General features: G+C 46.5%; 1 protein-coding gene across 5 annotated transcripts; it reads right to left on the minus strand.

The window, feature by feature from the left end:
* Positions 1–941: 941 nt before the first annotated feature.
* On the minus strand, positions 942–23,561 carry DCUN1D3 (defective in cullin neddylation 1 domain containing 3). Of its 5 annotated transcripts, none has more exons than XM_040647807.2 (5): positions 23,514–23,561; positions 13,618–13,857; positions 13,095–13,171; positions 9,280–9,812; positions 942–7,429 (listed from the first exon to the last, which is right to left on the minus strand). In XM_040647807.2, the coding sequence occupies exons 4-5, from the start codon at positions 9,705–9,707 to the stop codon at positions 6,946–6,948; spliced, it is 912 nt and encodes a 303-aa protein (XP_040503741.1). In that variant the 5' UTR covers positions 9,708–9,812; positions 13,095–13,171; positions 13,618–13,857; positions 23,514–23,561; the 3' UTR covers positions 942–6,945. The 5 variants fall into 5 exon arrangements, with proteins under 5 accessions (XP_040503741.1, XP_040503740.1, XP_040503742.1 ...); XM_040647806.2 differs by having other exon boundaries at positions 13,568–13,857; XM_040647808.2 differs by having other exon boundaries at positions 23,099–23,561.

The following is a 23,561-nucleotide window of genomic DNA, read 5'->3' on the forward strand; positions in this document are numbered from 1 at the left end:
TGCAGCTCAGCCCACGGCAGTGCTAGGAAGTGTGCACAATGGTGCTCATTTCAGCATACCTGCAATTTATAGCCTCCAAAATTCCTCAAATGAAATTTCTTATTAAGCAAGATGAATGCAGCTGTTTATTTCTTTTATTTTAGAAAGGTAATGTATCCATGCCCAGTGAGCTTGGCGGCCCTTTTCAAACTGGGATAACCACCCTGAGCCCGCTGTCATTGCTGCTACAAAGACAGACGGCAGTCCGACTCTCCATGCAGTGCTGCTGGAGGGAATGGAGACCACCCGCGCTGCTGCACTCATCCCTCCACGCAGCCCCTCTCCTGTTAAGACTGCTCACATCCAGCACTTTGTACACATGTGCACTGCAAATCTGAGCAAATAAACCAAGCCATTTTAATTCCAATGCACTTAAGAACAGGGTAGGCACGTCCCTGCAAGGGAAGGGTTTAGTATGCAGCCAGGATTCCTGCTTGGGAAACTATGGATAACAAAAGTAGCAAGAGTCCTAGTTATAGTCATGAAAAAATAATTAATTTTTCCCCTTTTAATTGAAAATGTAAAAAGGACTTCAGGTTTAAATAAAACATTTTGTACAAAGCTTCACAAAAAAGTGAACACCAAAGTGTCATTATATAAACACGACAAATGACCCATTTGTTCATAACGCACAGAGCAACGTGCAAGTTCCCTCTGCTGGGGATTGGGTTTCTCTGGCTGTCCCCTCCCTCAGACCTTACTGCAGTACAGAGACCCAGAAGCTCTGAACATTTACAAAGCTACAGTACTCAGGATACAGAATGACTACAGGCAATACTTTTTTGGTGGTGATGGGGTTTCAGGGTTTGGTTTTTTTTTTTCTGTTTTTTCTTAACGGGTGTGTCGACGCTTTAATATACAAAAGTACAACAATCTCACGGGTGAATGAATGGCAACTTGGATTAGAAAAAGCACCAAAATATTTAATATACATCTGGCACAAACTCCACAAGATGTCAGTAATGGACAAACTGATGCTTTGCTTGTAAGTAAAGAAAAACCTTAATGCTTTTCTTCCAAAAGGGACCGAACATTGCACTCAGGATTGCTATCAAGTAACAACAACCTTCTCATCACAACCTATGTGCACTGTGCCTCAGATTGCACATTCTGTGGGATGCTGTTTCCATTCTGTTCCAGACGGTAATGGTGAGCAAAACAACAACAGAAGTATTTGTAAAACAACAAAGCAGATGAGACTCAGTATAGATGCGTCACCTCAAACTTTTCCCACTTCTCCAGATCACGGCTTCACACTTGGGCACATCCCTCGATAAAGACATCCTGCATGAAAAAGAATTATCTGCAGCCATTTCAAGCATTACAACTCCGCAGCAACTTGTGATGGTGCCGGCTGGAGGAGGAAGCTTGGTTCTGCTCCACGACAATACATTCATCATTTCCCAGGGTGAGAAAAGTGGATCAGAAGTGGTATCTGCTGATAAGTCCGAAAAGCAAGGATTACTCCCGATACGGAAAACGGTAGATTTGATCCCAAGTACCCTTGAGGGCTTACTGAGGAGACTGGAAGCTAGCTGTGTTCACATACAGTTCGGTGGAAGCTGCACAAAGGTGTGCTGCTTTCACTGTTTCCTTACAATTATTTACTTCTCCGAGAGTAGATACACTACCAAAACACATTCGTTCCATATAGGGCGATGCGGCCATGCTGGGGCTGAGCTTCACAACAAGTGTCTGTGCTGTGAGCTGCAGCTCTCCGGGCTGGCTCTGTCAGTGCTCCCTCCCACTCCGTGCAGCTGCAGCAATGCGGGCTCACTTTGTGCCCCAGGTCGGCCGGGATGGAGCCCAGCAGTGCCAGGTGAGAGCCTCATCCTGCAGTCACATCCATCTCTCTTGGAACTCTGAATAATGGACAACTCGCAGCATGAGGCCTTCCCACCACTCCTGGTGGCCCATTTTCTTTCTGAGAGACCATTTAAACTTACAGATAAGAAAGAATGTATATTTTTAAGATAGCTAAGCTTAACTAGAGCCACTCCCGTGGCACAGGGACAGCTCCATCGGCAACATTCAAGTGCGCTGTCCCAGCCGCAGCCAACCCACAGCCCAAGGAGAATCTGCAAGCAAGAGCATTGCAGACAAATGTGTTTTTTCTGTGTGTAAAATGCATGTCATCTAGAAAGAGATTTTATCTCCAGGGTGCAATTATGCAAAGATAGAAGCTTTTTAAGAACAGAAAAGGAGGAGAACCTCCCGGCATCTCCAGCATGCTCGAGCACTCTCAACTCTGCTTTAAGCATACGGCGTTCATCCCGAGCAGACACCGAGCGCAGGGAGGAAGCAGCAGCTGTGCAACCCTCACACTTTTGCAGCCTTCACTTTTTGTTGTCACAGCTCATAGCACTGCATCAGGTGGGTTCCTGGTGCTTTTCAAGGGCAAATGAAAGGGCCAAACAGTCCCTTCTTGGGGAGCAGTTGCTCTGTCTCCCATTTATTGTGGCCTGAAATGGAAAGAGAAGGCACGATGCTGAAAGGCCCTGAGCCACAAGGGAGCGGCTCCGCTCACCACTGCACTCCAAAACTCACTCCCTGGAGGACTGACGTGTCCCTTACCAGCTTGGCTTTGCTCCCTTCCAAAGGGTTGACTGCATGCAGACTAAAAGCAGGATACCAAAAAGTAAGGTAAATAGGTAACACTTAACAGGGGTCAATTAAAAAGTGTACATTACTTATCCAAGCATCACAGCCTGGGAGAGAAGGATGGTCAACTTGAACTATTCAAGTCTAACAAGAGGTAGAGATACCTACGTACTTCACGGTGAAGGAGTTATGGCCTCCCATCTTACAATCTCATGTATTTCACTTCAACTGAGAATATAAAAACAAAGATACAATCTTTGATAATCCAGAGAAAAAAAATTAACACCAGTGTCTCTGCACACAACAGAAATAAGCACACTTATCTTTTACTACTTGCTTGAAAAGAACAAAAGCCTTCAAAATTTGTGTTTTGCTGTATATTGAAACACTGAACAATTTTCAGTTTCAGGCTAAGCATCTTCCTTTTCAATATGAAAGGAAAAGTTCACGTGCACACATTTCAAGCAGAGGGAGCTCAAAAGAATCAGGTACCCAACTGATCAAGGATTCCTGCCACAAAGGCCACGTCGCAGAACACAGGACTGCAAGACCCAGACCTTCACAATGCCTGTTCTCTTCCAGTGAATACGAATGGCACAGCCTCAGCCAGCACGCTGCGTCAGACCCGAGGCAGCCACTAACCATGCGGTGTTCAACTCTGCTCGTTTGTTTGGAGTTATTTTTTGGAAACAAGGCTTAGAACCATAAGGAAGACGCTCATGTTAGCAGTCAATGCACAGGAGCAGCAGGTGAGACATGTCCTGCGCTCTGTGGAGCCCTGGGGCTCTGATGGCCACAGCAACAGTTGGGACAAACCCACAGCAGCTCGTGCCCCAGCAGGTCCCATGCCACCTGCCACACTCCTCTCTTTTCCCTTGGGTTCTCTCCATACCATTGCACAGTACTACAAAGTTCTAATTCTCTACAAAGAATAGCACCAGCAGCAAATAAACGCACAGTTCCACATTCAGTATCCATTAAGTTACTCATCAAGTTTGATGGCCAACTCTGGGTGGAATTTTTCAAATCCACACTTGAATCAATCCATCAACAGTCTTCAACCCAAAATCACACCCGCAGGAGGAACTGGCACCACTGAGCCAAGCTGTCAAGGCACTGCAGTAACACTGCACAGTGCCCAGTGCTTTAGTACTGGGGAGTAAAGTTTGCACAAGTTGCACTTCTTTGTGTATAAGTGAAGGCAATAAAACGCCATAGTGTGGATGTCAGATCACATTCCCAGTAGATTCCTACAATGATCTGTATAGTTATCTATAGTTATCCCAAGTTGCAGCAGATTCACTCCATGCATCAAGATTTCTAATGCATACTCTAAGAAATAAACTAAATAGCTCCAATGGTTTTGAGCACTTGATCTGCAATCACTGCTCGATCCAGTCCTGCGGCCATTAAAGACTGATTATATGGAGAGCAAAAGCATTGCGCCTCTTCCACAACTATTCACAGTTCAACCACTAGGCAAGCACGTTTTCAGAGGCTCCAGCATTGCTGCAGACTCTGCAGAAGCGCATCTGAAGCAGCACTGCAGCGGCACAGAAGGGCAGGGCTACCAGGGGTAGGAGCACCAAGCCTGGTGCCCCCCAGCACTGCTATGGAAGAGCTGCACCATAACCACAGCTCCTGCTCCAGGAGTTTAAAGCAGACACGGGTCTGGCTTGCGTCCTGTAACTGCGTTGTAAGCACCAAGGCCAGACTGAAACCAACAGCACTCTGCCAGGCCCAGCTGTGGGCAGTTCTGTTCTGTGCTTTCAGCACACGAGGAGAAGTCACTGACAGCTGCATGCCCTGCCTCCCAGAGAAAATATTTTCCCTTCCTGCATACTCAACACCACTGTCTAAAGAAGGAAGCTGTGTTGTGTCTGATGCACTGAAATGGCTATGCCTTGATGTGCTACAAATTTATTTCCTTACTGCAATCCATGTTCCAGACCACCAGATAAATGTGTTCCACAGAGATCTCTAATCCCTCCCTTCTGGAGCTGCTGCAGTTCATTGTGCAGATAAAGCAGCAGTCACTGCCCTAACTCTGTGTGTGCAGAGTTGCACCCTGCACTGGGTGAGCACAGCTTCCATGCACTGAACACTTTATAACTACCCTTAGGAAAAAAATGAAGCAATGAACAAAGCGCTGAGCAGCTGAATGAATGTCCCAAACTTCATATAGCCTTCATTTACTATCAGCTCAGGCCTCCATTTGGAGCTTTCACTAGTGAAGCGGCCTCTGCTGGAGAGTTGTTTCTCTTGCTTAACTAAAGACCAGCACCAGCAGAAGCCTCCCCCCATCGATTCCACTCTAACAGCACAAATGCCTGCTTTGCTCACCAAACCAAGATTCAGTTTTGCTGCCAAAACGCGTTAGTGCCGTTAGGGCAGCATGGAGGATGAGAGCAGCAGGGCACCCTTGGGGCAGATTTGCTTGTAACACCTGAGCTGGGCCCCCTCCTGCCTAGGGACAGGCTTGGCTAGGCCTCTATTTGCTCCCCACTGCTTCACTCTCCCAAAAAGAGCTTGCTAAAGCAGCATGGACCAAGCCCTCCTGTTACTAGGAGGAAGAGATGCCATCAGCCATTGTGGACTTGTTTTTAAGCAGTTTTAGACAGCCAGAGATTATAACTGATGTACGAGCTCTGCCCCAAGCTGCCATGCAGGCTGTCCATCAGCAGAGCCCAGCACAGAAGTCAGGCAAACACTCCACTAGCTCAGCAGCGGACATGCACTGCACACCACCCAGGACCCAACAACAAGCTCACTGCTGGAAGTTTGGCTTCCTTTAGCTTTACACACTGCCACAGAACCCATGAGATGCTAGAGACGACCGTTCAGCTTTGAGGGTTTTTGTTGCTTTTGATTTTTCATTGAAGCCATTTTACAATCCTGAAGTACAGCTGTGAAAATGAAAGGTGTGTGATGTACGTGTATTGGCTTCATGAGTTCCATACTGGGCTTCATGGGAAGCCTTGGCAACTATCCCTTTTTACCAAAATGTGTAAAAAAGTTGACGTATTACAATTAAAAAAGGTAACATCGATAACCAAAAAAAGCTTCAACCAGTGTTAATAAAATTCCCTTTAAGTCACAACAGTTTCAACAGGCAAATAGTCCCAATACAGGCATTGTAAAATAATAAATTTACTCCTATCCAAATATTATTAAATCAGTCTAAAAATGACTCGTCTACACTGTTGTCATTAAGAACACATTACGAATTCACTTTGTCATCAGATGCCAATATTGTTGCTCCAGAAAGTGTGGAGTATTAACTGCAATTTAGCAATTAAGCATAGATTTAAAAAAATTGGTTCCTCACATAGAAGTACTGTGCTTGCCAGACAAGTAAGATAATGCTTTAGGTATAAATCAAACAAATTAAAGCAGAATTATACCGCAGTTTTCCTTGAAGACTTAGGCTTTGTGTGTTGCTTCTGTCAATGTTTAAGAAACTTAAGAAGCAGAACCTTTGGTTCTTTTAGTCAAGTAAAAATACTCTCCTGTAACCACAAAAATAAAACTTCCAAACAAAATGGAAGTCCACCAAGAAGTCCACTTTCAATAAAACTGAGGTAGCACTGCTCTTTTATTACATGTTGTGTCAGATTTCAATACAAATCCTCATCTACCACTCAGTTGACTGACAGGTACAGTAACTTTATAAAACAGTCCCAATGTTTAGTTTGAAACTAAAAATAAAAAGGAATGATTTGGACTCGGTCACAAGGAGTTAGCTTCGAGTGGCAATGAGCCACATTACAAAAAGCTGTTGCTTATGCTGTTGGATTTGTTGTTGTTGTTTTAAGAGCCTTATTAGGAGGGGATTAATGCATTTCAAGTTAACACTGCTATATTCTTGGTATAAAACCTTAATTATTATAGCCTAAATTTTCAACAATGTAAACAGCACTACACACAGTACAGACCTGCCCTGACAGACGTAGTATGAAAAACTTAATCTGGCACTGTATAATTTAGCAATGTTAATTTAACCTAACTAAAAAGATCTACATTGTGCAAGAAATATCAGACTTACTTATACTAATCTGAAATCTTAACAAAAATGCTTAACTTGTAGCCAGGGTCAAATATTTCAGGGTAAGAGTAAAAGGAATAACCAAAGTTAAGAAAGTGCCTAAAACATGATACAGCATTTTAGAGCCCTTTCGAATACAAGGCAGAAAAAGGTGTAAAGTAGAAAAAAAAATCTGGAGACTCGGTAACCTCCAGAAACATCCAGAGTTTACATCTCATGAAGGGCAACGGGTTGCTTTTGTCACTGCCGCTTAAATGCTGTTAAGTCTGTTCTTCTGTACACAGACCCTCTGTGTCCAAAGATGTAATACATTTGGTTTCCTCTTCCTTTTTCCTCCTCTCCATTTCCCACTCCACAAACGTATCGAAGAGACTCGGCCAGGCCTCGTCTTCGCTGTAGTTGCTAAGGTCTGGTCCGATCACCTGAGTAAAATTTAGAAACATGTTCCATGTGTCCCGGGAAATTCCCTTGATTCCTGAGGGGTTCTCAACTAGGAAGTGCAACCACTGGTCCAAAATGGGGGGTTTGTTTTGGGTGAAGACTAATTTCCAAAGGGCAATGGCTATTTCCCGATGCAGCGACCTCTGTCCTTCCTCAGAGTCCAGGCCGAACTGAAAGGTGAAGCGGTAGAGATCCTTGAATTTATCTTCTTGCTTGGCTTCGTGTAAGAGGCCAGGGAACCGTGCACAAATGCCATCGATGCTGTCCGCGTTTATTGCTTTACAGCCTTCAAAAAACTCCTTCCTATTAAGTGAGAGAAAAAAAATTAGCGTGAACACTTCTCATGCACTGAGCACTTCCCATCTCCCCTCAGTAGGTCAGAGTGAGCGATCTCAGCAGCATGTGGGTGCCCCCAGCCCCACGCTCTGGGTAACAGCAGTCGCTGCAAGGACAGATGTTGCCTCAGGCCCCTCCTGGCCCACCCGCAGCACACACACCAGCCCAGCCGGGGCACTGCAATCACCTGAAGAGCTCTGTAATATGGCCTCCCGAATATGTAGTACTCCCAGAGCCCGAGCCTTTCACCAACACGGAGTAAACCACATCAGCCACAGGAGAAGTGCTGAACACACTGGAAAATACCACAGCTGCTCCATGGCACCACATACAGGTCCATGTGATGCTGCCCGTGCCTGAGGGCCCATGCTCTGGACAAGCTGCTCACAAAGAAGAGTCATTGAGCAGTGGCCTTCCTTCAATTTATGGCTGTTTTTCCAGACTGAAAGGCAGAGGGGGTGCCAGCTGCGATGGTCAGCAAGGGTATAAGCAGAGAGACCCACACCACATGGCACAGGCTACAATGCAACACACAGACACTGCTCAAAGTAGGGCACCAGGCAGTACACCAACGACCTGCCACAAGGACAGGTGGCTAACTGTGATTTCTTTCATACTCAGGAGCAGGTGTTGCAGTATAGCAACCAGTTGGTGTCAACCATGACCACAGACTGATGTGGGATTGGGTGGAGGGAAGACAGAAGAGCGCAGAGCTCAGGAGATCAGAAGACTGCCTTGCCTTCTTTGGCCAAAGCCACCTGTCTGTGACCCTATCATGGAACACGCTGCTGAGCAGAAGTAACCTCTCACCACTGGAAATGCACCTCTCCCAGAAAATCAAATTGTTATTAAAATGATTGTGCAGAATCAGACACTGACAATTCCTTTTCCCTGTGCAGCCCTGCTGCTTCAGCCCCTGGAAAATCCACATTTGCATTCAGCACACCCCCACAACCACACAGCCGCTGCAGAGGCAGGGGAAGCTATCAGTGTTCAGTGCACAGCAGAGGCTTGGCTTAAGGCTCAGAACACCAAAGTAATTTTAAATGTTATTAGCTGAGTAAAAATAGTTAAAATTATTCAAATCAATCTCAACTGACCATAAACTCCAATAAAAGTTCTTTACTTGCTCTTACCTGGACACTGATAGAGAACTCAGTGTGTGTGTGGGGAGGGTGTTTTGGTTTGGGGATTTTTGGTGGTGGGACTGGGTAGGTTTCTGGTGATTTTCAGCCATTCTGTCATTTCCTGCAGCATTGGAAATGCTATGGGTTCACTAACTGACAGCCTTGTCAGGACAGGCAGAGCCTGCAACACCAGTCACTACAGAAGCACCTCTCTAAGCTTTAGCAGGACTAGTCTTGGAGAAAGACATTATGTGTAACATAAGTTGGGCACGAACAGTTCTGCTTTACGCTCTTTCACAGAAAAATAACAGAGTTGGCAGCAATACTAAGTAAGGACTCTCATGTTATTTTAAAGCAGAAGTTATTTGCTGTGTCAAATCTTAACCTTAAGACAGTGCTGATACAGAAAAACTGGATTTGTGGATCAAGAACAAACTGATGTCTACAGAACATCTCCATGTTGTTCACCATTAGTAGCGTGATGCCCAGAAACGTCTTCAGTTCTGAAATCTACTATGAGGGAGCAGGAGGAGAGGACAACACAAAGTTTACCTTCTGCAGCCGCAGGAGTGGACTGCACCAAAGAGCAACTGTTAGAAGAAATACCTACATGAAGAGGCTATCTCTCCAATACAGATGATAGGATACAGTTTAACATACGAAAATAATTAAAACTTTGCGGGAACTAACCTTGTAAATTTGCACATTGTAGCAGCCTGGAATTTCCAAGCCAGAACTAGCACTTTAAATTCAGTGGGATCAACACAGAGGTCATTGCAAAATCGTTCCATTCCTTCCTCTAATATGGCATCTTCCCGTTCATCCTTGTATCTCCTAAATAACTCTCCAATCCTTTGGAGGGACGATTCTTCCGTGCTGGAGACAGAGTCTTTCTTTGTATCCCCAGAAAATGCTGAAGGCAGACCGGACTCCACAGCAGCATCTGCTTTTTTTGTCCCATTCACAAGTATATCTCCCGAGGACTTCCCACATGCTGAAGCATGGTCATCTTTGTGGGCACTTCTCTTGCTATGCGATTTGCTGCCCGTCTCCCTTTCCCCGTTTTTGCTGCCGAGGGTAGACGAAGGATTCTTGCACTTGGTGACACACTGGCCCATGGTGCAGGGAGCCCGGCTTCATTCAGAGCAGCCTCCTCGCCGTGCCACAGCCCCGCGGCCACCCCTCAGCACATTGCACCATGCCACTAGCGGCCATCTGCCAACCTGGAAAACAGTTTCAGAGTGAAAGAGCTGCTTCTACACAAAGAACATTGCAAGCATCACACGTGGGATAACATTCAACGGAAGGAGACAGGCTTCGGGATACTTTCATTTCGCCTGCTGAAAAGGAATAGTATACAGAAAGCCAGTGTATGCTGGAAACTTTGGGCAATTCCAGGCTGCTTCACCTCGCTCAGTTGCTGCTGTATATTAACAGGTCCTAATAAAGGAAATTCCTAAAATTCTTATGGCAACAGAGGTTACAAAGAGGTTGATTCATGTGCAGACTTCATCGTGACAGACTACTCTAACCCAGAAATATTTTAAAGGAAATGTTTTTTTTTGATGTTTTGTTTGTTTTTTGGTTTTTGGTTTTTTTGTTTTTTTGTTTTTTGTTTTTTTTTTTTAAAAAGTATGCCCACCTTTTAATTACAGAGCACAGAACAGTGAAACAAAGTGCTGGGTGGGGGTAAGGGAGGGACAGCAACAAGGTAACCTGACCCAGACCAGGGGCACACACACACACACACACACACAGAAGTAGCAGTAACCCCAGTTCAGTTGGTAAAAACCAAAATTAAAACGCCAAAACAATTTCCTTATACTTCATTTTTATAACCCCAATGCTAAAGTGTTGCATATTTGGAAAAGACTTTTTACCCCCAGAGAAGGGATCTTAAATGATGCCATTAAAAGCAACCAGACTGCCTGGCACCACTCTGTCAGCACGCAGCCGTGCTGAGTCTGTTTCTCAGAGCATCACCAGAAAGCAGTTGCTCATCATATTCCTCCTTCCTTGTTGGAGCCTCAGACACAAATGGGGTTCACTTCATAGCTCTGGTTATTGCTTCCAGAACAAGAATGAAAAGAGATGAGAAGTACACACGAAGGAAGCAAACACACATCATGCCATCCTCCCGTGCTCTTTCTCAGGTAGAGCTCTTCAGAAAGGGAATCTCCTAAGCTGGGAGCCATGTCAGACCAGCAGCACACACTGCATCCTCCCCCCACCACTGTACCTACGTGGGGCAAACAGTGTGACTGCAGCTCTGTGGGCAGGCAGCACCTGGGAGTCCACACTGACAAAAAGACGTTTAACAATTCTTCAATTCATCACTTAGAATTGGTGTAATTTTTATTATTATTATTACTATTATTATTACAGCAACAGGAGGAACAAACTCCTAAAATTGCTTTGAAGATGAACTCCATAACATGATTTTTATATGCGAGGAAAATGCAATCTAACCTATTCAAGAATAATTTCTTCTTCAGTTGTATCTCAAATGATTCGCTAAGATACACATCTCCACATAAATCACCTGTAGGAACTTTGTGGGTCCTCAGCACCTCACAGCTACAAACTGCAGAGCTGCCACAAACCCAAGGAATGCTGCCTTCTCCAGTCTGTGCCAGTCCCTTTTCTCAGGATATTACCAGGCAGTGTCAATTGCTGCCCAGCGATGAACTCCCAGACATCAGCCTTCCTTCTTTCCTTTAAAGTCATTAGAATTCAAATGCCAAGTCCAATTCTTACTCTTCCAGTGATTCCTCATAGCCAATTTAGTGCTCATGCCCTTCGTTTTCCTTCTACAAATAATAATAAATTGCACTGCATGCACTGGCATTTGGTCAGTGCATCTGGTTTTCTGAGACAAGTCTTTGGGCACACCCTCAGCTACTCCTGTATAGAATGCTTGAGCTGTACTCAATCCACCTCACGTACTACTCGCCTCCACTCAGCACCAAACCATGCTGGCAGCCAGAGCCTCGGAAGGAAACAGAAGCAAGAACTCAGAGCTTTCCTTAAGGGAGGATGGAGGAAGGGTTTGGTTGCAGTGTAAGGAGCTGCGCTGACCTCCATGCTCAGTGAGTATAAAGACAGTGCTCCCAGATCAGTGACCAGAGCTACTCATTTAACTGAAGAGTCACACCTAGGTCACGCCAATGACAGAGAAGGGAGCAAAGGATGTATGGGAATATTTCTCCTAGTTGGATTGGAAACTTCAAGTAAGAAGTGCTCTATGTAACTGACCCAAAGGTTACGCTGGGCTGGCAGCAAAGCACCAATTCCCAAAAGAATCAGTACTTAACAGCAAAATTACTGTAATGTGGTTATACAACTTAACAGCGAGACAAGAGAGACAGCGCTGATCACCAGTTTTACTATTCTAGCAGAAGACCAAAACTCAGGACTAACAATTGGACACACTCAGTGCTACAGGATACGGTACTCCCAGAGCAGCCTGATTAGTCCGACAAGTACTGAGCAACAATATACAGTAAATATGAATCACAAAGATGCCCATCTTCCACACAACAGGAACTGCCTAGCAAGGCATCTCTATTCCCTTCCAGAAGGGATAAACCAGCTGGAAACACAGGAAGACTGCAGCCAGTTAAAGGAAAGCCACCCTCTAAGAACAAAGGACGTGTAGACCCACATTACCCAGAACATTACACAGGAAGCCTACAGAAGATCAGAAGGACCCTGTGAATGCTTTGGCTTGTTTTTCTTTTTTCAAGTCCTGTAAAGCAGTTTGTTTTTATCTCAGGTTTTCAAGCGACCAGATCCCACATAACCCAAGGGTTGAAGGGAGTAAACAACAAAGTGACTGGGTAATAACTCTGGCACACAGAACATCAAGCGCAAATGAAAACACCTGAGCTGTAAACATGCAAAGGAGATATTTAAGACACCCACTATTTTCCTCTACTGACTAACATTGCAGCAACAGAAATTATTGGTTACATCCAGAGAATAACAAAATACAGCCATGCATTATGCTGTTTAATACAGTGTTGCATCACAAGGTATTTACAATGAGTTTCAAAAAGGAGAAAGTATCATGACAAAGAAAAAGAATAAACCTTTAAGAAGTCCTCATAGACAAGTTTGAGACACCACATACCAAAAGGTACACGGCTCCCCCAGACAGTAAACCCCTTCCCCAGAAGGAGTTCTTTAGCTAAGGCAAAAACAATGGCTCCAACTTCACCAAGCCTCACCCCAGCCTCAGCTTCTTGCAAACAGTTAGGCAGAGACCTCCAGAACAGTACGGAATTTCACTGTGCATTATTTTGTGGGCAGGGAGGCATGACTTCTAACATACCAGGTCATAGGGAACAGCATCACGGGTGCCCCCTCATTTTCCAGCTCTGAACAGGCACACAACGCTCAGTAGGGGAGGCATGAGAGGATCACTGCAATTGCTGAACCAGAAGCAATTGCTGTTCCAACAGCTGACACTGCAGCCATGACTTTGTAAGCAGACTTCTACTTACATCATTCCGGCTATGCAGGGAGTCCTTCCATTGGCTTTCACAGCCGCCTGCAGGCCCTCTGGGATCCACATGGAACACTGTAAAACAAAAGGACCAAACAAAACTTTACACTTCTAAGAGACAATGAAAACCATAAAGTGCACTAAACTGTGCAGTAGCACTTAACCTTCGGTAGTCCAAATTCATTTGTTAAAAGAGACTTTTTATAAAACTGGTTCACTTTTTCACTTACTGAGTAGCATTAACACCACTGACTATGCATTATTATAGAAATCACAGACCAGGTACTGAATACAATGGACAAGTTCAAATATTTGTTAAAAGTAAACACAGACTTCTGGCTAATTTAATGCTTTCAGCGGGGGAGAGTTAATTCCTTATCTCATGCTCTCAGGGCAAAACTAACATGCTGTTGTCATGGCTGTCAGGCAAAGTCCCCAGGGACTGAAAAAAGGGAACCATCACTCACTTACAAGAAAGGGGGAAAGGAGGACCTGCGGAACTACAGGCTGGTGAGCATCACCTCTGTGCCTGGGAAGACCATGGAGCAGATCCTCCTGGAAGAGATGCTAAGGCACATGAGGGATGAGTGGGTGATCTGAGACAGCCAGCACGGCTTCACCAAGGGAAGGTCGTGCCTGACCCATCTGGTGGCCTTCTGTGATGGAGTGATGGCATCAGTGGACAAAGGAAGGGCATCTGGTGTCATCTGCCTGGATGGCCTGCAAGGCCTTTGACATGGTCCTGCACCACATCCTGGTCTCTATGTTGGAGAGAGAGAGAGAGATTTAACAGCTGGACTATTCAGTGGATAAGGAACTGGTTGGGTGGTCGCAGCCAGAGCGCTGTGGTCAATGGCACTACGTACAGGTGGAGGCTGACAAGCAGTGTCCCCCAGGGGTCCCTCTTAGGACCGGTGCTCTTCAGCCAACGACACAGAGGACGGGATTGAGTGCACCCTCAGCAGTTTGCTGATGGCACAACAGAAGGGAGGGATGGCATCCAGAGGGACCTGGACAGGCTCGAGAAGTGGGCACACGAGAACCTGATGAGGTTGAGCAAGGCCCAGTGCGGGGTGTTGTACTTGGGTGGGGGCAATCCCAGATGTGTGCAGACTGGGAGAAGAACTCACGGAGAGCAGTCCTGCGGAGAAGGCCGTGGGGGTTGAAACCGGGTTATGTTTGAGGCCCCTTCCAACCTCAGTCATTCCGTGCTACCACTATCAATGCATGTCAGCTAAGCCACTGTTTAACCTGTGAATACCAGACAGTTTCTCCCTAGTAAAGCATAATCTGGGTCTAGATATTAATTCCCTTTTTTTCCTTTTCTAGCACATTCTTTTCCATGTTTGTTTTTCCATGTTTGTTTTCCCATGTTCAGTCAAGTTGACTCATCCTCATTTCTTTTCAATTCCCACCTCTACTAGTATAACTAAGAAGCTCTTCTGAGATAAGGACAAAGGCACGTCTGCTTTGTATAGCAAGTGCTGCACCTGCAGTTCCTTGTCAACGTTTCTGTTCATACCTGGTCTAGAAAAAAAACCAAGAAAGCTGTGGCAGAGCTCCTCTGTTTAACCATGCAAACACTAAAATATCTCACTGTCACTGCTCTTAGCGCAATTAAGGAGTAGGCAGATCATCAAACGCTGCTTTTCTGCATGCTTACTTTTTACACGAGACCTGGTTGAGAGGAATCGAGTGGGAAAATTAGCTTGTTCCGTCATTTTCTCAGTAGAAAGCAGAGGATGGATGTAGAAAGATAACCGTAAAACACGTTCTTATTGCATGTGCCATTCTGCAGATAAAGTGACTTTTCCTCAAACAGAAAGTCCTTTACACAGGTCGCGTTGAGCAAACAAGAATATGACCTACATTAGATCAGGGCCATTCTAAAAGGTGTAAGTCCAGGGAAGCAGTCATCCAAAACACTTTGAGAAGGCCAGGGACTATTGGGCACTACTTTTGACTGTCATACACACCCACAGAGCAAAAATGCACCTTCACTGAAACATTTTTAAAGCAGATATTCCAAAAAGCCTACTCCCTACAGACAGGCATCCTCTGCCTCCAAAGCTCACCTTACATACCACAGGTCCAGCCCTCCCAAATGGGTTGTTCTGACTGTATTCTCAACACATCATCCTGCTCAGACCCCCAGTCCTGTGCCACCACTCCTGCCTTGTGCAGTGCAGGTGCCAGTCTGGGTTTCTATTGGACCATAGCTTCCCAAAATTCAACAGCTGCCACCTCTCTGTTCATTTCTTTTGCCTGCCCCCACAGCCAAGGAATTGCTCTTATATTCACTTGGGGAGCAAAGGGGAGGCAGAACATGGAGCCCCACAGCCTTGCTCCCCCAGGAGCCTGTGGATATAGTGGAGAGGCAACATCTTGCACTTTCCATTTAAAAAAAAAAAAAAAAAAAAAAGGCACTGGCATGGTAACTTCATGCAACAAACAAACTGCTCCCCAAGCAGATCAGGACTCCTTCAGAAGAAGCCTATGATCAACCAAACCTCAGCTTCTAGCGGAATACAGCACACACTGGAAGCCAGCATACATTCCAAGTTGAAAGCAAGAGTCCAGCTCTCTGGGGCAAGGGTTTTAACTCAGACTTTGGTTCACACTGAAAAGGCACAGCTGGACGCCACTATGCAAAGCACCTCCCTGGTGATGCCAGGAGCCTCAGACTACAGCTGCTTTGAGCAGACTCCAATGCTTGTTAGAGATCCCAGATGGCAGTCCCTGGGGAAAATAAGGGAGCAAGAGGAGTGCACCTCAGGATTGCTTGGACCCTGATCTACTCCCCTGTGTTTTTTGTACCTGTGTCTGGCTGCCCACTGACTTGGGCTCTCTGGAACACAGCAGATGTGTTGTGTGTTCTTGCCAGCTCAGAGCACAGCTCACACGGCCCTAAACAAGTGCCATGCTAGCAAGGGGCTGCAGCACAGTTCCACATCTCTGCTGCAGATATGCATTTATGCAAAATTACTTCAGATGTAGTCTAAAAGCAAGAAAGCTCTGCTGTAATTAGTTAACAACGAATTGCAAGTTTGTCAGGCCTCCTGCTTGAACACTTTTCAGGAAACTAGAGCCAGATCATGACCAGTGAAATGAAGATGGGAACTCTGTTGACCTGTTTCACATCAGGATAACAAAACATTCTGGTTAGCCTTACTTTTTGGAATCAAACTGCAATATTCAAGGAACCCAAGCAACCAGGACACAGTTGCTTTAACAAAAAACACCCGCCTCAGAGTGGAAGCAAGACATGCAGGTGGGCAGTGCAGGACCAGGTAGGTTGACTGACACCTGGCAGCACGTCAAGGGCAGCCAAGGGCCAGCTCTCAGTGCCAGGAACGGGGGGAGGGGGAGGGGGGGGTCACAGTGCCTCACAGGGCTGTGGTTGACATACCAGGGGTCAACTGGGTCCAGAGAGACCCAGACAGGCTGAGCAGTGGGACCAGGTGAACCTCATGAGGTTCAACAAAGCTCCACTACCAATACAAGCTGGGGGATGAAAGGATGGAGCACAGCCCTGCTGAAAAGGACCGAGGAGTACTGATGAATGGCAGCAGGAGATGAGCCAGCACTGTGCCCTCACAACCCAGAAAGCCAACCATATGCTGGGCTGCATCCAAAGAAGCATTGCCAGCAGGTCAAGGGAGGTACTCCTGCACTGCTCTGCACTGAGAGACCTCACTTGGAGCACTGCATCCAGACAGGGAGTCATCAGTACAGGAGAGACATGGAGCTGTTGAAGCATGTCCAGAGGAGGCCCACAAAAATGTTCCATGGAATGGAACACTTCTCCTATGAGGACAGGCTGAGAGAGCTGGGGCTGTGCAGATGGAGAAGAGAAGGCACAGAGGAGACCTGCGAGCAGCCTTCAGTATCTAAAGGCGAGCGACAGGGAGAAGGGGACAGACTCTTCAGCAGGGTCTGTGGTGACAGAACAAGGGGAAATGGCTTCAAACTTAAAGAGGGGAGATTTAGGTTGGACATAAGGAAGAAGTCTGTTACAGTGAGGGTGGTGAGGCCCTGGCACAGGTTGCCCAGAGATGTGGTGGATGCTTCACTGCTGGAGACATCCAAGGCCAGGCTGGGTGGGCTCTGAGCACCTGATGGAGCGGTGCATGTCCCTGTTCATTGCAGGGAGGTGGTCAGATGGCCTTTAAAGGTCCCTTTCAACTCTAAGGATTTTATGATATCACAGTCACAGAATGTCCTGAGCTGGAGGGGACTCACATGGATGGCTGAACCCAAGCCCCAGCCCCACAAAGCACCACCCAAATGCTATGGCTGACAGTGGCACCCCATGAGCTCCAGCACTGGGGCTGTGCCCACCACCCCCTGGGGCGGGGCCTTTCCCTGAGTGCCCTGCCTTCTGCTCACAGAAGGCACATTGTTTAAACAGCTTTTTCAGCACACACACATCATGCCTGAATCCCTCCCTCTATTTTGCATTCTCTAACCACACAATGCCTTACATATTCATTATTTTTCATTGCTTTTTACACTCAGCCCCATCAAAAAGCTTTAAGTCTTTTCCCAATACGTGTTTCATCCTGAATTATTAGGTGGGTAGAAAGATTTGTTAGGATGATTGTATTTTCACAGAACAAACCCAAGTCTGGTTAGCTAGCTAGTGCACAATGGTAGAAAGGTACCTTCTGGTGGTTCTGTAGTATAAATAAGTTAGTGAACTAATTGACAGTGCTTGCTTTGAGAAGTCTGTTTAGGCTACAAGCAAGGCAACAGAGGGGAAATATGACAGAGGATGCAGTCTTTCTAGATGACACCATCAGGTAGAGCTGAACCTAGAACCAGGCTGGATTCCAAGCCATTTCTCATCCAGTACACACTTCAACACTCAGACCCTGGGCGTGTTTGAATCCACCAGTTTCATGAAACAAAGACTCAGTCACCACGCAGCTCATCCCCATCTCGTTACAGCTGTCAGCCTTTCCCCTCTCCCCCTCACATGCAAGATGTATAATCAGTTCCTTCATCGCTTTTCCAGGGTTCACTGTAACTTTGACACAGCATGACAGATCTCCAGCACTTCGATACGTGCTATTCGTAATGAAAGCAGTACATGCCAGGGGCAGAGCTACTCTATGCTCAGACACTTCAGCAAACGTGCCGATCAGAGAACCTGCAGGAAACATGATTCTCAGATGTCTGACACAGACACACCGGGCTCTGAGCATCTGACAACTGCTGCACTGCAAATATGTACCTTACTTTGTCTCCGGCAACTCTGTAAAGCACAGAAATCCACAACTATCCCACAGCCAAACCAGAGTGACTCAGAAAAACAGCCTCAGTCTACAGAACTCAGCCAGGTATGTGTGGATTTTGCTGTGCTTTGAGTTTGCCTAACAGATTTCACCCAGAAGCAACAGAGGTACTTCCATTGCTTATGTACAGCAGAATAGGATTCAAATGGATCATCAGTGATTTCTGTACTAATTAGTCATGCTTAAAACTGACATAACAAGTACATAACTCCATATTTCTCACTGCTCCCAGCAACTCAGAAAGTTACACTAATCCTGCAAAACCAGAAAGCCCTTGTAGCAGTTCTGGTTAGTGGTGTACCACCTCCAGCACATCTCAGATCAGCCAACAGCACCACGCAAGTGCACAGCACAGGATGGGCCAGGAGCCGGACTGCCTCCTGACATCACCTGTGGCATCAGATGCTCACAAGAGACTCTGTCACCCATCTCGGTGAAGTCTGCCAGCCGACCGAATCACTCCGTGCAGTTGTGCAGGAACTACAGGGACAGACAGCCATGTAAATATTGGAATTAACACAAAGTTATGTACAAGGCACTGTACAAAGTGGAAAGGCTTAAAAGCAAACAGAAGCCTTAAAGCATCTTAAGAGCACGTGCTTGGATTTTTAAAACTCTGACTGCCATTTTTAAAGCAGAAGATACACAAAGTCACCTGCAGAGACCATAGCTCTCTCTAATGATTTCCCTATCACAGTGCACAGCACCAGTTCTTTACGCAGCGTGCAGATGCTAACTGCAGCAAGAGCATCTAAGCAGACCCTCTGAGCCCTCTGACTTACGTTACCAGTTATAACACAGAGCATCAGCTCCCCTTTGCCAGCCTGGCGGCAGCTTCAGCCAACATACTTTGTAGGTGAATTTTCACCTATCCTTGATTTCACTCACTCACTGTTTGTTTCAGAAACCTGGTAAGGTGTGTGGGTATCTGTCCCTGTGTCTCACAATAAATACAGTCACTAACTCCAGGCACAGGCGGCCATGCTGGAAGCGGTATGCGTCGTGTATCAGACCCTTAGCATTTCTGGACCACCCATTTGAGTGCTAATGCAGAGTATTTGAGGATCTCCATGTAGACCCATTGGTAATGAAAATATTGAATAGTCAGCACATGACCAAGTTCTGGGACATCTAGATTTGCCGGCCTGTTACTAAGCTACAAGTGCCCCCCATATCCATTTGGTGCTAGGATGATTTGTCTCCCTCTTAATTTTCCAAACAAAAGGCAAACACTGACAGCAGTAGGTGTTTCAAAACTGCAAAAGGAGAACTCGTATCACACTAAAAAAAAATTAAGAGTAAGAACTGACAATTTGCCACAGTCTGCTACTACTTGGATGCAGAAATAAGAGCAGTATTTTTCAGGAGCACAAAAATCCTTTGAGTTGTTTTGTTTTTTTGTTTTAAAGAACACAGTTACTAAATAGGAAAAGAGAGACAACAAATAACTATGACTGTCATACTGCCTTCAGCAGCCTGGCTTTCTGGGAAGAAAGAACTGCGACAGAAGGTCAGTATTAGCAGTCTCACATTTTGCTAAGTAAGTTTTGTTTTTCACAAAGCAGATGTCCCAGACAGAACCGCATTTCTAACTTTCCTTCTGAGACACCAGAAGATCGCCACAGCTCACTCTTTAGCACTCCTGTCTTTGTTTGCCTACAGTATTCCAGCCTCTACAAAAGAGCTCTTTAATGTGTACAACTAAGCAGCCCCCAACCAACCGACCTCCTGCTTCCAGTTCAATACACATCAGTTGACTGGAGCACTGTCCTTCAGGACACAGATAAAACACAGACCTACCGACTCCAAAAAGGTTAGTTCTCAAGCTAACTGCTACCAAGCAGCCTTGATTGACCTTTTTCTCCCCCGTATTTCTTCTGTTCTGGTTACAACAGAGAGTAGAACATAGAACTGTCACAGCCAAGCTCCTGGTGACAGGGACAATCTCTGAATGTCATCAGAAAAGGTGAAGATGAGATGGAAACAAACAATATGAGCACATCTCCAAGCCTGGGGTCTTCCTCCCGCTCTCTGGAAGGCTGCAGCCCAGGTCAGCAATTATCCAACTGAAACTGCAGTTAGCAAGTGATGCATGAGAGGCTGGTGTCTCAAACAACATGTCTGAGACATCTCATGGTATCATAACAATAACAATACCAGCACAGACAGTCCACAGGTGTCATAAAGGGTTTATAGGGGGTAAATTGCAGGTGGCATTTCACCAGAAGGCAACCTTGGTTAATGCAAGTTGCCACAAAATTACCATCATTTCCAGTCTAGTTACTATGTCATTACTACTGACTAAGTTAGGGTCAGGGATACAATTATTCCATGTCACCAAGGCAGATAACCTGCAAAACACTAGAGCCATTTAACCCAGTATTCTTAAAAGGAGGGAAGGGGAACAGAAAAAGAATTATGAGATGTCCAGTAACCAGAAAACAAAGCCTACCTAACAGTAGCTGGTAAGGAAAGGAAGCCAGTGAGATAACCAGTGAGACAAGACACAGACCCCCAGGGAGAAAGAGCTGGAGCAAAGGAACCCAGCCAGGGAATCCTCACGGAGGGGATAAGGGTCTGCTCTTATCTCATGACTAGCAAGTCCCTTGAGCATTACAGATTGAGCCTCCAGTCTCCCAGAATACTGGATAGAAATCTTCAGCTCCTCTTCTATTTTTAAGGATGAGCACAAAAGAAAGTACTATTTTTCCAACATCACATATTTTTAATTATACAGTTTTTTCTTACTCCAGTGAGCTTTCCGTTACCTTCATTTCTACAGCCCAGTGTGCCTGATGGAACAAAGACACTGTTCCTGTATCTTACAACTTTTCACAAACAGCCAAAGCCCCAGAGCGTTTTTGCAGTGCCCCAAGGCTCTACATCAGCATGGGGCAGTTCTGAGCAGTACTGGGGTACTCACTTTCCTGCAGACTCACAGGCATACGTCTGTCCGTATCCAAACACATCATTTTCTGGCATGAGTATATCTAAGTTTACAAGCTCTGAAGGTTTAGAATAGTCATGGCTATCCCCTTTTCTTCCACTGCCATTCCTCCCTACTTTGCATTGCCCTGCCCCAGTACACATGCACACAATATATAGGATTTTCTCCCTGGTCTTTAAGTAGAAGCAAAGAAATCAGTGGAATGGAGCTTCACCCTCATCCACATCCAAATCCATCACAACAAACCCCTTTATCTTAGAAGTCAGTCAAATGGTCCGGTGGGTTCTCTTTCTCAGTACATACCTCTTTAACTAATTTTAACTAATGACTTCCAAAAGAGCTGTTCTGGGTTTTGCCTCAAAAATCAGCCTTTCAATTCATCTGATCATCCTTTCCTTTTGTATTATCCAGGTAAATTCGAAGACATAGTTATGAATGAATTTCCAAGATCAATAAGAACAAGTGAAGCAAAATTGCCTATGAATATGGTAATATGCAACTCCAAAATGAAGTAAGAGAGCAGGCAGGGTAGGCACCTAACTCAGCAGGAAATGGATCATATCACAGGTTATCAGTCTCAGGAGGAAAGCAGTTTCAAAGCATCACATTGCGCTGTATACTCTCCCATTAATAGTTTTGCCAAATTATTTCAGGATTATCCTAATTGGTGCCTGTATTGTGCCTTGATTTTAGAAAACAATCAGAATTTCAGAAATCCTTTCAAGAGAAGATGCTTGCTGCAAATTTGTAATGCCAGTTCTGCTAATATGAACTAATTCCATGCAGATCACAAGTTCTCCATTTTCTGCTGATGTGCAGAAAGTCTTTGTTTCAGGCTGCATATTGCCTTTCATGTGAAGGGCTGTAAGGCCTTCCCACACACAATTAGCACATGTGCAGGGGAGGTGTAAGATTTAAGACAAACCCTGGAACTGACAAGAAGGTGAAGTCAGACCTCTCCACTCTCGCACTTTCTCCTTCAGAGGAGCTTCTCAGAGCAGGAAAACACACAGCAAAGTTCAGATGCACTCAAGGAACAGCAGCCCTCAGACATTCCCTCTTTCCATTACTAGCCCAAAGAAAACACTAAGATCTCAGTCACACATCAACTGCTTAAGAAAGAGGCTCTTGGGCAAATAATCAGTGTGTGCTTACAACAGATGCCTTCTGACGAATGGCTCCCCCAAGAAAGAAATAACACACAAGGACTGGTGCCTGACACAGAGGCCTGACAGACATTTCAGGAACCACTGGCCAATTCTGCACTTTGGGTCTACAGCTCAGCCCTTCTTCCGAGTGCTTCACCTGCGTTCCCTTCAAATTATACTATGGATGGCATTGTTTAAAGTGAAGTTACAGCTGTGGATCAGTGCTGTACGTGAATACTTGGGCTCCGACTCATCAGTTAACAATGAAACATTTTGAAGGATGGCATATCGGCAGCATTAACTACTTAAAAGATCAGAAATAAATGGCTCTTTCCAGCACTCGCAGCACTAGCAGGAATGGTGTGTGCTTCCCAGCAACGCTCCCCTGGAGCGAGGACTGCAGCTGCCCAGTTGCAGACCCAGGAGGCCGCCGGGCAGCGCTGCAGGCACGGCCTGGTAACGTGCTCAGAGCGGCACCGAAAGCCGAACGGAGAGAAGAACCCCTCTACAAAGGCGGCGCGTTCGGACAGCAGAGAACCGCCTTCTAGGCCGAGTGCCGCACGCTTCCTCGAAGCCCTGCTTTTCCCCCCCGAGAACGCCGGCCGCTCACCTCCAGCGCTGGGGCCCGGAGGCCGCGTGCGGGGACCTCCCGAGCGAAGCGGCCGCGCTGCCCGGGGCCACTACCGAGGGCGGCTCGGACGGAACGCGGCAGCCCCCACCGGCGGCTCGGCCCCGCCCGAACGCACGGCTCGCTCCGAGGCTCCGGCTCCGCACAGACGGGAGGGGCCGCTCCGCGTGGCAGCTCCGGGCGAGGCTGCGGTTCCCGGCCGGGCCCAGCGGCGGCTGCCGCCCGCGGGGCTGAGGGACGCCCCGCCGTCAGGGGGGGGGCGGCGGCGGCGACGGCAGCGGCGGCCGAGGGGCCCCCGCGGGGCTGAGGGGCAGAGCGCGGACCCCGCCGCCCCGGCCCAGTCCTACCCCGTCCCGCCGCGTCCCCGCAGGGCAGAGCCGCGGCGCGGGTCACTCACCGCCGCGATCCCGGCGAGGCTGCGTCCCTCCGCATCACTTCCGGGGGC

The sequence above is a fragment of the Gallus gallus genome, chromosome 14 (assembly GCF_016699485.2).
Source record: "Gallus gallus isolate bGalGal1 chromosome 14, bGalGal1.mat.broiler.GRCg7b, whole genome shotgun sequence".
NCBI lineage: Eukaryota > Metazoa > Chordata > Aves > Galliformes > Phasianidae > Gallus > Gallus gallus.